Here is an 18900-nt window from a genome sequence, read left to right on the forward strand (position 1 = left end):
TGCTAGAGTGTCAGCTATGACCCTATTCCACATAACATTATAACTTTCACTAATATCACTAGTTGCTTTTCACTCAATCACAACTCATAGCTCTTCCTTATGCATCAGAGTTGGATTATGTTCCATAGGGTTTTTCAATGGCTGATTTTTTTTTTTAAATTATTCTATGGTGCCTTTCAGTCAATTTGGACCTCCAACTTTTCTGTTAGCAATCAAGAATATGAACCATTTGTACCATTCAGGGGCTCCCAACTAAAGTACAGTATATACATTTATTTTAGAGATAAAAACCTATTCCTAACTTATTTGCTTAAGGATGTTCACTGATCTCTAATTTATTACTCCTAATAGGCCAATGTAAATTCATCCCTTCCCTATGTCAGTAATTTCCCTACTTTATGCCCTATACAAAACAAAAAGTGAATTTTTAAAATTATTCTATTCTCGTATTAACTTCAATCTATTACTGTCGATTTCAGAATTAGCTTTGTTTTGGAAATCAGAGAAATTATATAGTCTGCCACTGACTAAAATCTGTTTCTTTCTCATTTCCTCTTTTATTAAGTTGTTTTCTGGCCTAAAGTTCAGAAACTTCCACTTTCTGGTTGAAGATTCATCCACTTTGCTCCTTAAAGACAAAGATATTTACACAGTAGGGTTGAAAAAAACAGCCAATTTCAGTTCTTTCACCAATATGCTTATGGTCCACAAGGAGTTGACACCTTAGCTATCAAAACATTTCAGATATGCAAGAGGAAGACATATATACCTCTCTTCAGTGGGATAATACAATCCCAAACCATTATAAAAAACCTCTTGCTTCCAACAAATTTTCAGGTAAGCAGTTTTAATTATTTACTCCAAGTTTATAATTTATTTTTTTTATTATTTTGTTTCATATTGACAACTCAGATAGTTTTTCTAATATGAGATAATTCACTTAATAGTTATAATATGGAATTATTATTGTTGTTGTTGTGTGCCATCAAGCTGGAACCAATTCATAGTTGACCTGCCAGTGTTTTCAGAAGCAATACATAGCATGGGAGGAGATTGTCCATCTTTCTCCTATGGAGCAGCTGGTGGATCTGAACTGCATGCCTTTGGGATTGACATAGAGTTTCTATTATATAAACAAATGAGATAAAACAGGAGAGGAATAAGAAAAGAGGAAAAGTAGTTTTTTGTTGTTAGGTGCCATCAAATTGATTATGGCTCATAGTGACCCTGTGTAAAAGAGAGCAAAACACTGCCCAGTCCTGCACCATAGTAACGATCTCTGCTGTGCTTGAACCCGTTGTTGCAGCCATTATAGCAAGTCAGCTCACTGAAGGTCTTCCTCTTTACCAAGAATGGTATATTTTCCTGAGGACTGGACCCTCAAGACAACATGCCAAAAGTATATGTGAAGCAGTCTTACAACTAAGTAACTTTCTACTTGAACTTCTTCCATAACATATTTATTTATTCTTTTGGCAGTCCCTGGTATATTCAATGTTCTTCAACAACACCCCAACTCAAAGGCATCAATTTTTCAGTATTTCACGTTTATTTTGACAAGCATTTGCTACCATTTTCTGTTGTGGTAGTTTTTAATGTTTCTCTTGAAAAGGGCAAAGAGTTCCTGTGTTTGAAAAAAATAATTGAAAGAAATAATCTATTTTTATTATTTTGCCTTATCCAGGAGGCATGATCCATAGAGAACTGCCCCTTTAACCCAAAGCTGGCCTCTCTGATCATTTGAATCCTCCAGCAGTTCCCTGAAATTTATAGCCTCAAAAAGCCCACTGAGGGTCAACTTTGAATTGGTTCAGTGTCAATGACAATAAGTCCTTTTTGAGGGAGGGTGCAGTTTAGTTGTTTTCTTGATTGTGTATTTTTATAAATTACCCATGGAATATTTGAGCAGAGCTCTCAAGAAATAAAGAGAAGTAAAAAAATATAATAAGACAAACTGACAAAAATATTATTGTTTTGGAATTATTTACTACTGTAACCATGTTGTTTTCATTGCATAATATCTGTATTAGTTTTGTATTCAGCTATAACAAACTATTACAAATCTAGGGGCTTAAATTAAAAGACAAGGAAATAAACAAACAAAACTACCAAAAGTTTTATTATCTTGGAGTTCTAGAGACCAGAATCCAAAATGGATTTCAGTGGGCTGAAATAAAATTTTCAATAAGCCTGTGCTCCCTTGTCAAACTTTAGCAAAGAACAGTTGTTGTTTTTTTCCCTTTTCAGTGCTTATAGTTAGTTGCTTGATTTCTCATCTGATATCCTCTTCCTCCTTCCTCAAAACGAGCAGCAAGAGCAAAGCATCTTCTGTTTTCACATCATCTTTGTCCTTCTGATCTCCTGTCTCTCTCTTGTAAGAATCTGAGTAATCCAGAACTATTTCCTCATTCTTCAATCCTTATTTAAATACTTCTACATAAATAAACTTTTCCAGTTTTCTGAGATTTGGACTTAGACATATTGAGAGGCCATTTATTCAGATTACTGCAAAATCCAAAATAACAGATTTATTTTTTTTCTAGTGTTATGAATAAAATAAATGAGATCCTTTTTTATTCTTCTTTTCTGAATTGTTTTAAGGTTTGCTGGGAAAACCTATTGTCCAATCAAATGAGTATTTTTTTTAAATTATTATTAAATTTTATTAGTTTCAGTGAACATTTACAGAGATTTTGGGTTTTCATTCATTCATTGTTGCACTGTTTTCTCTACCCTCCTCCCCAGTTCGTTCTTCTTCCCCCCCCGAATGTCTGTTTTAATTGTCCAATTGCCACAGTGCTTGTCGAAGCCAGTTCTGATTAATCTCCTTTGTCAGTGTGCCCTTTGTCATTCCCTATCTCTCCTCCCTGAGAGAGACTTCACCCTGATTCTTAAGGATAAGGGAATGGTGTATTCTCTTAGCTACTTCCTGCTGAAAAAGGACGCTGTAAGTTTCAGGGTGAAGATCTGCTTTCACTACTCTAAAGGGCCCCTTTGGCAGTAGGAAACCCATAGACTAAGAAAATCTTTGAACTGATTGTGTTGAAGTGTGGTTACATTCTATGGAGTCCAAATCAACCCATAGCTGACCCTCCAGTGGGTTTTCAGAGGCAGTAATTGCACAGAAGTTGATTACTGTCTTTCCTCTGTGGAGAAGCTCTTGTATTTGAGCCAATTGCATTTCATTCAAGTGTCTCTAAAAAGTGAAAGAAAGTAGTTTTCTTAATCTCAAAAGTGAAAACAGGTGATAATCTCTAAAAGGCAGTTGGTAAAGACCATATGCTACTAATTAGTAATATTGTGGTGTTCTATATAAGAGAAAGGTCTTTTTTAACTATATTGATTTTGGGGGAGCTCTAGGGGCTTAGTGGTAAGAAATTGTGCTGCGAATGCAAAAACATGCAGTTTGAATTCACTGGCTGCTCTGAAGGAGAAAGGTAGACAATCAACACCCTATCAATTCACTGTCGCTGGAAACCCATTGAAGATTCAGCTATGAGTCTGTTTAGATTCCATGATACACACAACAATATAGTAAATGTAGCATTTTTCATATTTAATGTGCTAGGAGAACAAACAAGTTCATCTTGAAGAGGGTTAAGCCAGGCTGCTCCTTGGAGGCAAGGATTCTGAAGCTTCGTCTGACATACTTTGGACATGTTGCAAGGGGGGATCAGTCCATGGAGAGGGACGTCATGCTTGGGAGGGTGGAGGGACAGCACAGGAGAGGAAGATCCTTGATTTGATGAATTGATTCAGTCAGTCTCTAGGGTAATGGGAATACATGTGTCAGAGACAATAAGATAGGCAAGAGATAGAGCAGAGTTTAGGGCTGTTGTGCAAAGGATCACTATGAGGCGGAGGTGACTCAACAGCACATAACACAACAACAAAGACATGATTTTGAGTACTTACTCCTAGTTACAAATTCTAGTCCATTAATTTTCTAATGAGGAATACTGTAAAAGGAGCAATGGTAACATGAGAGTGGTTGAGTCTTACTTTTTTAAAGGTTTTTTTAATTATTAATTTCAATAAAAATTTACAGAGACTTTGGATTTCCATTCATTCATTGTTGCACTTTTCCCCCTGCCCACCCCTCCTCCCTAGCCCACTCCCCTCTTGGAAAAGTAAAAGAAAAATTCTTTCATTGTTTTACAATCCCTCTCTCCAGGTCCACTCCACTATGCGGCCTTCGTTCTGGACAACTGTCATGACAAAAATACCTAATTACCTATCCCTTTAAAACAGTTTTCTCCTTCATCTGTTTTAATGCATAATATGCATACTATATAATGTACATTATTTAACCTATATTTCTCAGTCTCTTCCAAAACCTGATGTCAGTCTTGTTTTACAACAGTGTGGCACAATGTAGTATTTGTCCTTTTGTCACTAAGATACTTCACTCAGCAAAATGTCCTCCAAGGTCACCCATTTTGACTAATATTGCATGAGTTTCTTGTTTTTCAATGCAGCATAATATTTCATTGTGTGAATATACAACAGCTTCTCTATCCATTCACTTGTTGATGGGCACTTAGATTGTTTCCAACTCTTTGCTATTGTGAACAAAGCCACAGTAAATATGGGTATGCATATATCTACTTGGGTGTCAGTTATGGTCTCTTTGGGGTATATTCCCAGCAGTGTAATTGCTGTTTCATATGGTATCTCTATTTGCAACTTTGTGAGAAAGCACTGTATGGCCTTCCACAGTGGTTGCACCATTTTACACTTCCACCAGCAGTGAATAAAGGTTCCAGTTTCTCCACAACCTCACCAGCATTTGTTGCTTGCTGTTCTGTTAAATTTTGTTCTTCTTACTGGGGTGAGATGATATCTCATAGTTGTTTTGAGTCTTACGTTTACACATTGCATCATAAAGGAGAAATTTTCCCATCAATAATGTTCATACTATTGTACAAATAACAACATGTTCAGATATGCCACCCCTCATGTTTCCTGCACCTTTTGCAACCAATCCTTGGGTTCAATATTTGTTACAACTTTATTCACAGTCGTGGAATTTATTAGGAAAATAGGTTGGGGAGTGGGGGAGGCAGAATCCATCAGTCCCAAACTAGATTAACAAGGCACAATTCTTCAATTTGTTCAGATAACTACTTAATCAACAAATTAAAGCCTAGATTCAGCTCAGCAACACAAACAAAACCTCTGGTTTCCTCAGTCATTCTAGCAAACTTTATCTCAGAGTAGTTACAAGTCCCACTCTGGTGGCCTCTGGCAAGAAGCTGTGTTGCAACCCCAAAGGCATGGGTTTGATGCCACCAGTTGCTCCACGGGAGAAGGATGAGCAATATCTTCACATGCTATTAACTGCTTCTGAAAACCTGCCAGAGTGTCAGCTATGGCTCAGTTTTGCCTCAATGGTACACAACAACAGCAACAACAATTATAAGTTAGCTTTTCATTCAATCCAGCAAGCAAAACCTTTCACTGTGACTGCATCTCTAAGGTTCCTCTGGTTACATCTTGCCACAGTTAGTTCACAATAGTGCCACAATCTCTTCACCCTTTCTCCACCATTGTCTCTCACAATATAGTCACAGTCCTCCTTCACTGTGGTAAGTGCTCTCTCTTATATTGTTCCCACAACTGATGATTTATTTACAAGACCACCGATCTGTAATTAATGTTACCGGAGACCGTGCCCCTCAATGGATGCTAATACAATGGCTGGAATTGCCAATTTTCAAGGTTTCTAATACTGTAAATACATAATGTTAACAGCCTTTTTTAGTCACTCTCATCTATCACTCTGACCTTTTCCTTCCATTAATTTAGCTAAATTTTTCTGTTGCATTGTTTAGGAAGATGGTGTCTTATGATGGTTATTTCATGTTTTTTATTCATGGGCTCATTAGCAACTTCCGTTTTCTTGGGCATCAAGTGTAAGTACAAAAGGCTACTTTTTAAATTGATTAAATATGTATACATATATACTATTCATAACTTTAGATATAAATATATATATATCTAAAGTTATGAATAGTATATATGTATACATATATACTATTCATAACTTTAGATATAAATATATATATATCATATCTGTAAATAATTATGACTTTAAAAAGGGAATGAATAAACGAATTAAGAAAGATCAGAATGCATACAATTATATAAAAGAGTTTAAATTCTTCACTTTATTAGCTATACCTATTCAAGAATTTATATGTAATTGATACTTGTTATTAAAATCAAATCTAATGTCATGCATCTTTTGGGGGAAAGAAAACAATTATGCGCTGTAACTCAATTGTGGGCATGGGAAAGCATGACATTTTAAAGACTTCAGAGAATATATTTACTTGCCTTATACAGATTATTTTACAGGTGTGCTTCATTTCTTATTGGACAAGGTGATGTTTTAAAATATTTAATGGAAACCCAAGAACTGTATTTGAACTCTTTACCTATATTTGTTTACTCTTCAAATGTGTTTATGTAGTTGAAAGAGGACTGACTGACAGATAAGTCATTTAACATCAATAATCCCACTAATTCTGTAAAAACTAAGAACTTTAATGAAATGTTGATGTATTCTAACTCTATGCAAGTATCTGAGTTTCATTTGCACAGAAAATATAAAAAAATATACTTTAGGCGAGCTCTGGTGGCCTAGTGGCAAGAAGTTGTTCTGCAATCCCAGAGGTGTGCGGTTCAAATCCACCAGATGCTCTGCTGATGAAGGAGGAACAATTGCCTTCTGTACCAGTCAGATCCGATTTGATGGTACACACATAAAAAATAATAACGAAAAAATATTTAATAAAAATAAAAAAATATATGCTTTAAATACTCATTTCAATCCTGTTTAACAGTGTCAACTACTCAGGGAAATAAAATAGAAGAAACTAAGTATTTAATAAAATTCAAGCCATAAATTAAACTTAAGATCCTAAATAAGGTGTTTGATTAAATTTCAAAAGGAGTGGTGATAATACAGATACCACTGTTTGTCAAGATTTTTCAGAAAAAAGAAAAAAAAATCACTAAGAATAAGGAAGTTTCAAATAGTCCCTCATTTACAATGAAGTTTTGTTCTGACAGCTCTATCTTAAATTGTTTTTATATATGACACCCTTTTTTAATATTAGTTTGCTTATGAAGTTTGTATACTTGTGTTTCACAGTATTCTTCAGTCACATTGGGTTTTATACTATTCATCATTCACATTATGACCCATACAATCATTCCCATGCATTACGTCTTATAAAATTAATCACCATTGGACATTGCCCATTATGATACCCTTTATTAAAGTTTTCATTATCATTGGCTTTTATCATCATTATCTTTATAAATGTCATTTTTGCCTTTAAGGGTTGGAATCATGACATATAACCTTACAAGTGTACATTTTAACACATTGAAACAATACAAAATACACAAATAATAATTTACTTTGACAATGAAGAGTTGGGAAATGTTGATATTTTATCAGTTTGGGTAATAACTATATTTGTGAAAGACTTGTAGATAATATGAATTTTCCTGAGGATGAGGATAGCATTTATAATGAGAAAATTTGTGACAATTCTCTGCATAATCCTTTTCTTCATATACATCCAAATACCATCTTACCACTTTTTAGATCTGCCTTTCATCTTTAGTAAAACAGTCAGCATTCCATACCATGTTTTCAAGCAACTGAAATCCCTAAATTAGGTTGTTTTTTTTTGGGGGGGGGGTCAGTTTATCCTTTCATTGCAAAAATTATTGGCAGCTTTTCTGTTGTTGTTTTTAGTCATTTATTCCATTTTTAACATTTATTTACTCTTATTTCATCATTTCCCCTACTTCTGATATATGATCTGTTCCACCTCATGATTGTTGTTATTGTTATGTGATGTCAAGTCTCCCCTAACTCATAGCCACCCAATGTACAACAGAACAAAACATAATACCATTAATACAGTTTCTGCTATGTTTAAGCTCATTGCCTCAGTCACTGTGTCCACCCTTATTATTGAGGTTCTTCCTCCTTTTCACTGACCCTCTACTTTTCCATGGGTGATATCCTTCCAGGAACTGAGCCTTCTTAATATAATCAAAGTGTGAAGCTCACCATCTTTACTTATAAAAATGTGTTTACTTATAAAAATGTGTTCTGAACACATTTCTTCCAAGCCAGTGATAATATCAAGTACTAAACTCAGCGTTCTTGCCTTATGCATAATTTCTATGATGATTTATCTCATCATATTATCACTATCAATTGTAAGTTTCCCAAATCCCTTACATGTGTTTTCTCCTAATTTCTTCTCTAAAGACATAGAATGTTCTAGCTGTGCTAAAGAACATAATTTTTCTCAAAATTATGCAAAGATACCATACCTCCATCAGTTATAGCTAAGCAGACACAGTTTTTGGATAATGTGTCTTGAAAAGTAGTGATTGATTGTGCCTTCTTCTAAGGATGAACCACAGCTGTTGTACACCACTATCACATCTTAATAATATAGATCATCTGTTGGAGGAGGTTGTCATGGGCATTTCAAAAAAGTTACAAAAGTTGGAAACAAACTCTTTTTAGAATTGGAGACTAATAGTTCTGGGATAAATCAGTTGAAAATTAATGAAAACAATCTTTTTCCTGGCAGTTCTAAATTCACTGTAACTCAAATATATTCTAACTTGGAGATCATCTGTACAAACAAACAAACAAACAAAAAACCCCAACAAAACCAGAAACAAACCACTCTTAAAAATATTTTGATGTACACTTAGGTTCAGAGCAGTGTTACTCACAGTAGCAATAACATGGAAACAGTCCAAATGTCTATCAGCATACAAATGGATTGGGATGTTGTGATAAATTCGTACAATAGAATAATATGCAGTACTAAGGAACTACAATTTCCTAAAATATTATAAAACATGGGAGAGTCTACAGAGCATTATGCTAAGCAAACTAACTCAGTATAAGGACCACTATTGTAAAAATAAAAATAAGAGAATAACTAATGAGATGTCTTTAAGTGTCTAGAAGGAGAAAGAGAAAGGTGTAGGGGGTGGAAAAATGGGAAGTATAGAAATCACTAGGATAGTAGAATATAATGGGGAGAGGGAGAGATGAAGGAATAGGAAAGACTCAGTGAGGACTTGAAAATATGGAGTACTAATTTATAGAACTATACTAATTAATTGTATATAATAGGCATATATGAATAAAACACAATATTAATGAGTTATTATATTTAAACCAATTTTTAAAAACTCAATATTATGATCAGATGCAATACACCATAAAGCAAGTTTTAAAGTGAGTGGTATATACAATTTGGTTTTTATGCTAAAATCTATCTTCTCCAATTATCTATTATGTATATTCAAAAGTTCATTTTTGTTTTTGTTGTTTGATGTCACTTGCTTAGAAATCAGAGGAAAAGAAATAACAATCATATACATTTTCATATAACAGAAACTAAACCAAAAAATAAAACCTAACACCAAAAGATATAAAAATATACTTATTTAAATTAAAAAAGACACATTTTGATATATGGAAAAAAAGGTAAAACATTAATTATAAAAGGAGAAATGCAAATTAAGATGATATCTACATAGCATTTACAAATGAGATATCATTGGTATAAATCAAAGAGTTAGAAGATAATGAAGCTTAGTATGATATGTCATCTTTGCTAAATATCCTGAAGATAACTATGATTCATAGTAATTTTATGAACAACAGATTGAAACCTTACTCTATCCTACACGGACCTCACAATCTCTGCTATGCTAATTTCATTGTCACATTGTGTCAATCCATCTAGTTGAGAATCTTTCTCTTACTTTCTGACCCTCTAACTTTCCCAGAATGCTATCTTATTCCAAGAACTAGACCTTCTTGATAATATGACTAATTTGAGACAAAGTTTAACCATCCTTGCTTGTAAAAAGCACCCTGGTTACAGTTCCTCTGAGGCAGATGTATCTGTTCTTTTAATTTAAAACTCTTTGCTAGCACCACAATTCAGAGCCATTGGTTCTTCTCCTTACTTGTTCATTTCCTGACTTTCATATGGTTATGAATCAATGGAAAATATTGTGCCTTGAGTCAAACTCACCTTAGTCTTTAAACAAACTTCATTGCTTTTTAGCACTTTAACGAAGTCATTGGCAATACATTTTCCCAGTTCAACACATCCTTTAATGTTTTAATCATACTAATATGATGGATGGAGAAGAGATTGAGGTTAATAATTTCAGCTTGTTCTGCTTCACAAGCAACACTCTTGGCACCAGAAGTCAGGAAATCAAAAGGCAAATTGCATTGGGGAAATCTTCTGACAGGAAACTTTCCAAAGTGCTGAGGAGAAATGGTGTCAGCTTAGAGACTAACATGTGCCTGATCCAGGCCATCATCTTCCTAATTACTTACTATGCATCAGAGAGTTGGACAGTGACTAAGGACCACAAAAAAAGAATTGATGCCTTTGGGTTATGATGCTGGAGAAGAGTATTGAACATACCATGGACTGCCAGGAGAACAAAAAGGTCTAACTCGGAGAGGATAAAACCAAGTTTCTCTTTGGAAGCAAAGATTTTGAAACTGTATCTCCCATACTTTTGGCATGTGGCCAGGAGGTAACAGTCCTTGGAAAAAACACATCAATCTTGAGAGAGTAGAGAGGACAGTGAAGGCGAAGAAGACCCTGCATGAGGTGGATTTACATGATAACTGAGGCAGTGGGATTAAGTGTGTTGGAGTCAGGGAGACAGGCTAAGGATAGGGTAGGGTTCACAGTTGTTCATAGGGTCACTATGAGTCAGACAACTTGACAGCACATAACAACAATAAATATCATAGGTGTTGATTGTGGATCCAAGTAAAATGAAATAATTTACAAATTCAATCTTTTCTCCATCTTTCATAATGTTGCCTATTAGTCTGGTTGTGAGAATTTTTGTTTTCTTATATCTTTCTCCTTCCTGTTCAACCTGAATATTGAGCAAATAAAGCTGAACTATATGAAAAAGAATGTGACATAGGATTGGAGGAAGGTTCATCAATTACCTGTGATGCATATTATAGCTCAATATTAAGAAAACCAAAATCCTTATACCTGGGCCAGAAAGCAATATCATGATCGATGGAATTCCACATATATATATAATGGGGCTAATAACTTATTTTAGAAATACACCTGCACTTCTGTTGGATAATGTATGTCTCCACTTCTTTATAAAATAGTTTGTTTCTATAATACCAAAAATTGGAAATCATCTAACAATTCAGAGATTAGTAAAATAAATCCATATATATTATGCATTCATAATATACTAATATGTAACTATATCTAAAATAAATTTTGAATGATAATATTAAAGGTACAAATCTGTATGATTAGACAACAATTTGTGTGAAGAGAAAAGAAATTTTATATTCATTTACTTGCTAAATGTCTCTGGAAGTTTATGAAATAAATTGGTAGATCTAGCTACCTTGAAGTGAGAGCGTAGAAATAAGAAATAAAAAAGAGAGATGGCAAAGAGGGTTTTGGTTTCCTTTTTGTGCTTTGTTGTTTTTCCTTTTAAAACACATCCTTTTAAAAAATATTTGTGCAATGTGAATTTTAAAGAGAAAAAATAATTCAAATTAAAGGCATAAAAATGAGAAACTTGGACATAGACATTAATCTATGCTGCAATATTAGTTCCTTAAAATATACCACTGTTATAGTAGGAATGATTATTATTATTTGAAGTATTTCAGATGTCCACTATTGCAATGAAACAGCAAGAAAAACTCCTCCAACAGGACAGGGAACTGTTAAACTTTACAGAGTGGAAGCGAAAACATGACCAACAGATGAAATGTTGCCAAACACTGATGCCAAAGACTTTTGGTCCAGGTAAGTAATGTAAAATCATTTTACACTGTTAGTTACAAAAGATAGTGACACATTTTATTCTCTGAAAAGTTGTGAGTTGGAATCTTGTAACAGGTGAGAAATAATTGTTCATTTTTAGTCCCATATCCTTCTTCACGTGAAGAACAGTGCATTTTAGGAGAAGAAAATATCATAGAATGTGCAATGCCAAATACCAATTTCTGATTTATATAATTGTTGCTGCTGTTTGGCGCCATTGAGTAAAAATCTACTCTTAGATTATTCTCCAGTGGGTTTTTAGAGGCTGTAACTCACATGGAAGGAGAGTGCCCATCTTTCTCCTGCAGAACAGCTGTTGTATTCAAACCATGTCCTTTTGGGTTGACAGTGCAGCTCCTTACTATTAGGCCACCAGAACTCCCATTGTGCATTTAGTAGATGGGGGGAGGGAAATAAGGCAAGATTCTGAGTTTTAATATAATCACTAAAGGTCATACACATATTTAATTCTAACTCCAAATTTTCAAATGTCTAGTTATGTTTCTGTTGTCATTGTTGTTTTTAGGTACTAACAAGTGGAGTGATCATCCAACTCAAAATGCCCCATGCCAGTCCATCTCATCTCAGCAATGCCTAGTATGTCAATATTTATGTGTTCCATTTCTTCCTTAACAACATCTAATTTTCCTACATTCATGGTTCTCACATTCCATGTCCCATTCACCAGTGTCTGCTTACAACTGTTCCTCTTCCTTTGTATTTCCATACTTGAAAGCTCAACCTCTGTTGCCCTTTCTGTTATCTACATGTGTTCTGTTGTACATAGAGTTTTCTGAGGCCTGCTATTTCAGAAGTGGATGGCCACTCCTTCTTCCTAGTCTGTCGTAATCTGAATGTTCAGATTTAGAGAAGGATCAGACAGACCAGCATTTTATAGAAAAAGTGAAAGGTAAGTCCCTTATTGTGGAGTTAACCATTAGTATCAGTGTTGTCCCTGCCTTTGGCACACGTGTCTTTGCCCACTTCTTTCCCTGCTCCACCATCCACCAGGATATCCATCCACTTCTACCCACTCGCTTCACATCTATCTCCCATTGACCAGTCCTTGATCTAACAGCTTATATATGAAGCTTCCTTGGCTTCTGTGATTTCAAATAGATCAGCTGCTGATAGTTTCTTATGTTGGGACCAATGTCTCTGAAGTTTAGTGGTAATGTTTCCCTAGCAAAGGTGATGTGTCCTGTAGAACTGCCAGAAGTCAAGGCTGGGTTTAGAAGGGGTCGTGGTACTAAGGATATTGTAGCTGATATTAGATGGATTTTAGCTGAAAGCACAGAATACCAAAGGAATGTCTGTCTGTGTTTCATTGACTATGCAAAGGCATTTGACTGTGTGGATCATAACGAACTGTGGCTGACTCTGAGAAGAATGGGAATCCCAGAACACTTGATTGTGCTGATGCGAAACCTGTACTTTGACCAGGAGGTAGTCGTCAGAACAGAGCAAGAAAACACTGCATGGTTCAAAATTGGGAAGGGTGTACACCAGGGATGTGTCCTGTCTCCATACCTTTTCAACCTGTATGCAGAACAGATTATCCGGGAGGCTGGGCTCTATAAGGAGAAATACGGCATCAGGATTGGTGGATGATCTATCAACAGTCTGTGTTGTGTAGATGACACAACCCTGCTTGGTTAAACTGAGGAGGACCTGAATCACCTGCTGCAGAGGGTCAAGGACTGCAGTCTTCAATATGGATTGAGGATCAATGTCAAGAAGACAAAGATTCTCACCACTGGGACAATTGGCATCATCATTATGGATGCTGAAGAGATTGAGATTGTTCACAGCTTTAGTCTGCTTGGCTCCACAATCAATAGTCTTGGCACCAGTAGCCAGGAAATTAAAAGACATACTGCGATGGGAAAGTCTGCTGTTAGGGACCTCTGTAAAGTAAGAAAGAGCAACGGTGTCTCTCTGTAGACTAAAGTGCATCTGATACAGGCCATGGTCTTTGCAATCACATGTTGTGTGTCAGAGAGTTGGACAATGACTAGGGAGGATAGAAGGAGAATTGATACCTTGGAGTTGTGGTGCTGGAGAAGAGTATTGAGCATACCATGGACTGCTAGGAAAACAAACAGATTCATCTTGGAGAGGGTTAGCAGGGCTGCTCCTTGGAGACAAGGATTCTGAGTCTTAGTCTGACATACTTTTGTCATGTTGTAAGGAGAGACCGGTCCGTGGAGAAGGACATCATGCTTGGGAGGGTGGAGGGCAGACGCAGGAGGGGAAGGCCCTATAGGAGATGGATTGATTAGTTGACTGGGGTAATTGGGATGAGCGTGTTGGAGTCAATGAGATTGGCACAGGACAGAACAGAGTTTAGGATGCAGGCGACTAGACCATACATAACAACAACAACAACCACCACTTACAAAGTAATTAGAAATATACAGATAATTCTCTCAATACAGAAAACTGACTGATAATTCTAGTTTAGGCAGGGACCTTTCCAAATTATTGGAGTAGTGATGCCAGTTTGAGAACTCAGGTGTGTCTGATTCAGGCCATAGTTTTTCCAATTACTAGCTATACAGCTGAGACCTGGACAATGCATAAGGATGACAGGAAAAAATTGACATCTTTGAGCTGTGGTTTTGGAGAAGAGCACCAAACATCCCATGGATGGCTAAGAGAACAAATATAAATATCTTAGAGAGGGTGCAGCTGGAGTGATCTTTGGAGGCAAGAATGATGAGGCTTCACCTCACATACTTTGAACATATTCCTAGGAGATGCTATTTCTTGGAGAGGGACATGATGTTGGACAGAATGGAGGGTTGGTGAAGCAGAGGAAGACCCTTAACCAGGTGGATTGACATGGTGACTACTACGAGCTCCTCTGTGTCAGGAATGTAAGGATGTCGCAGGGCAGGACTGGGTTCAGATCTTTTGTTCATAGGGTTGCTATGAGTCGTACTTGATTAATTGGCACCTAACAACAACAACAGCCACTGATATAGATTTAAGTTTAGATAATTCTTTGAGCAGAAAATTTTAAACATTAAAACACTTAATATAAATCTTATTTTAACATTATGCACTATTTAGGTTGGCTTTGTTTTAATACATATAAAGACATTTTAGTTCCTTCTTTTAATTCTTTCCAAGCATTTTAAATATCAAAAAGCCCATTTTGATCTGTTGCAGTTTGGTGGTATAGCGGGATAAGGTATCAAACCAACCGAAAGATCAGTGATGCAATCCACCGGTCACGCCATGAAAGAAAAATGGGTAGTCTCCACCCCTAAAGATTTTCAGCCTTAGAAATAGGATAAAAAGTCTCTGTGAGTTGAATGACAGTGAGTGGGTTAAGTACTGCCCTCAAGTCAATTCTGATTCATAGTAATCAACTCATAAAGACTCTCCATCAGTTTCTGAGCCTGTAAACCTTAACCAGAGGGATTTCCATCTTTCCTCCTTATTGCTACTAGTAAATTCAAGATATTAGGGCTTTTTATTAGCAGTGAAACATGCTCTGAAATACTATACCAGAACTCCTATATCCTTCTAGGGTGTGTCATTTAAGAAATCTCCAACATGAGACTTTAGAAAAATAAGTTTAGAGTAGTAAAATTATGAAAGGAAACAATAAGGTAACAAGTGAAAACTGGAAAAAATGTATACTAAAAAAAAAATGAGGGAATTGGTTAAACTGCAATTATCAGAGCAATCTTAATTGAAAGGCAAATGTTTGGGTTAAGTGTCTCAAGCAAACTTTATTTTAAATTCATTCTTAGATCCTATTGCAGTTAGAAATCATTATATAAACTTTACTATACTCAGATTAAAAAACTAGAATTCTTAAATGGTCTGTCACTTCAGTGAAGGTGACAAAAGGAGCTTTTGCTGAGGAAAAAGTTCATTGTTATTTTTATAATAATAATACAACTAACAAGGAAAATGTTTCCTTTCAAAGCCAATTGTCCAGCTAGATTCAGAATGGGGAAATCTGTTACTATTTTTCTGACAAGTTTGTGTATTGACACAAGAGGAGTGTTCCAACAAAGGTGCTAAGCTTCTACAAACAGACAGTAAAGAAGAAATGGTATGCCCCATTTTGGAGATCTCCCATCATTCTGAAAATACACCCTTAAATCTTGAAAACAAGCACAAATTCTCAAAAGACAGAATTCCTTAATATTCTATAATAATAGTTTATTTGTTAAAATAAATGCCTAAGTGATATAAATTACCCTATTTATTAATTGGGAAATCAATAAACAGGATCGTTATCTAGAAAAATAAGAAATTGTACGTCCTTGCTTTTAAAAAAAGAAAACCACAGTGAATTGTTAGAGGAATGTACTTTTGTGTTCTATTAATGCACTCCAAATACATTATAGTTTTACATGGTTTTGTAACAGTCATACAGATTATATTTTCTAGCATTTATAACCATTGATTAACATAATTAATTCATTATATCCCTTACTGTAATTAACAAATTATTTCCCTTCATATTTTTTCATTTTTTCATATTAATACTATAGGGAAATGGAATCATCAATAACAATTAAATATAATTACCATGGAAAAATATCTATAAAAACTGAAATGATCCCATGACATGAATTTCATGACATGAATTGTTGTTAATGTTATATACCATTGAGTTGCAGCCAACTCATAGCTGACCCTCCCGCTGATTTTTCTAGACAGTAAATTATTTAGGGAGCAGTTGGTGGATTCAAACTATGTGCCTTTGTGTTGGCAGCACAACTTTTTACCACCAAGTCAAAGATGAAAAATACAATCTGCAAAATAAAATACTTGTCATTAAACTTCTTTACTAACAACAAGCAATAAAATATTTTTCAGAAATCATTCTTCTGCCCACAAATATATGTGAATTTAAATTCATTGTTATGCATTTGTGACTTTATTAGAAATATATGCCTACAATAATTGGCAAATTATTTAACATTTATTTCTAAAAATAACATCAAAGGAATGGGAACTGTTTGTTAGAGATATACAGTAAAATAAGGCAACTTGAACATTTTCATAATTGACAGTTTGGTTAGCAGGAGTGGCATCCACTTCCCAAACAGCATGCCTCTGGATTATGAACTTTGATAAATAATGATAGCTACAGAAAGGCTTCCGGCCTTTTGTTCATGCAGTCTCTACAAATCGTGCTCAACTCGATGGCAATCAACAACAATAAACAACAAGGGTTTGATGATATTCTTCTGGCAAAATATGCTTACAGTCAACTTCCATCTAGAATCTCCTAAACTATTTCTTGGATTGTAATGCATTGGGAATATGTAACCTATATAATACAGCTTTACTTTTCCTAATGAGTTTTCATCAATAGTATTTACATTTATTTACATAGTTTACATGCTTGACTCTCAAACTGTTAATATTTTCATACAAGCTACCTATTTTGTACAAACACCACATTGATAATAACATCTGTGAAATTAATCTTTTTTTCTTAAATCCTATACCTCTTTTTCTAACTTCTTATTTCCATCGATTTCTGTCTAGGCAAATTGCATCACTTTATATATCATGATAGTTGTTTATTTGGCTTTGTTTCCCTCAATCCTACCTCAGTTCATTGTTTTGGTCTTGTTTCTTACAGGATTTTATCAGTGAAATGCTGACTAAAACCAAAAAGGACTATGGTTACTGGGTAGGACTGTGTCAGCTTGCACCAGGCCAACTTTGGGTTTGGCAAGATGGCTCCTCTTTATCCTCTGAACGGTAAGTCTTTAAAAGAACTGTTACAAGAAAAAAATATAATAATTCAAAGGCTTATCATATTTTATATATTAGATTTATTTCAGATGATTTAACAAACATGATAACTTCACAAGATGCTAATTATAATCTATGTTAAGATAATTAAGAGTAGCTTTCTAGCTGCTAAATTTTACTTTTTCTGCCTCACTTTTAATTTATCTCTAGAAAATGTGTATTAAAATTTAAATGTCTGTCTGAGCAACTTAATAGAGTATAATTATCAACTAAACTTCCTTTATTATCACTTAATATCTGAAGAGTGTTAAGGAAAAGAGGTTATGGTAACTATTAAGCAATGGTGACTCACAGTACGTAATAACAACAACAACAAAGTATACGCATGACATGCACACACTCAGCTCAAACAGACCTAGAGGCATGAATGAGCAGAATTAGGTGGGATTTTTTTGTTTGTTTGTTCTTTTCTTTTTATATAATTAAGAGTCAGGAAAGACACCCCAATACAGAGTATTATACAGTATAACCATTTTGTGTATTTTTAATGATATTACATTAACTCTATATTGAAAGAAAGCAGGTCTGTTAAAGAAGCTGAAAGCCATACAGGAATACTAGAACAAACCAAACCAAAAGACTTACACTTTCTTGTTGTTATTGTGTGCAGTAGAGTCGGAACGGATTCATAGCTGACCCTTCAGTGGGTTTTCAGATAGAGCCAGTAAATGACTAATGAAAAGATTGCCCATCTTTCATCCACACAGCTGCTGGTGAATTAGGATGGTGTGCAATCTGGATTGCAGTACAGTTTCTACATTTCTCTTAGGTAGAACCTCACTATAACCACTATTCTAACCTCAGACAACATTACCTTGTCTCCACAGGAAGCTGATGCAGCAACTCCCATCAATTAACCAGGACTGTGCCTACCTTAAGCGCAATTCTCTTTTCCCCGCTAACTGCAGCAGTTGGAAATATTTTATCTGTGAGATGTACTCTTGATGATTCACTCAAAGAAATTGTGATCAAAGCAATCCCTCCATCACACCCATAATTGGAAGAGGCTGCTAGACAACTTGCTACCCAAAATCAGCGAGGAAGTACTGAAGAAAACCAGTGTGTGGGTTAAAGAAACTTAGTTTTTCATCTATCCTTATAAGTGTTCTTTTAACGTGCTCCGAGTTTTCTTTTGAAATCATTCAAGTTGCCAACAATAAAATTGATTTAGAGATACAAAACTCTGAAATATTGAGAA

At 35.1% G+C, this 18900-nt stretch overlaps 1 protein-coding gene across 1 annotated transcript; it reads left to right on the top strand.

The window, feature by feature from the left end:
• The first annotated feature begins 746 nt into the window (after positions 1–746).
• CLEC9A (C-type lectin domain family 9, member A) lies at positions 747–18647 on the top strand. The gene is made up of 6 exons (XM_006903201.1): positions 747–837; positions 5835–5915; positions 11742–11888; positions 15905–15978; positions 17527–17648; positions 18530–18647. Exons 1-6 carry the CDS (start codon positions 747–749, stop codon positions 18645–18647), a joined length of 633 nt encoding a protein of 210 aa, XP_006903263.1.
• Positions 18648–18900: the final 253 nt, after the last annotated feature.

The sequence above is a fragment of the Elephantulus edwardii genome, unplaced genomic scaffold (assembly GCF_000299155.1).
Source record: "Elephantulus edwardii isolate Elephantulus edwardi_28Jun2011 unplaced genomic scaffold, EleEdw1.0 scaffold00533, whole genome shotgun sequence".
In the NCBI taxonomy this organism is placed as follows: Eukaryota; Metazoa; Chordata; class Mammalia; order Macroscelidea; family Macroscelididae; genus Elephantulus; species Elephantulus edwardii.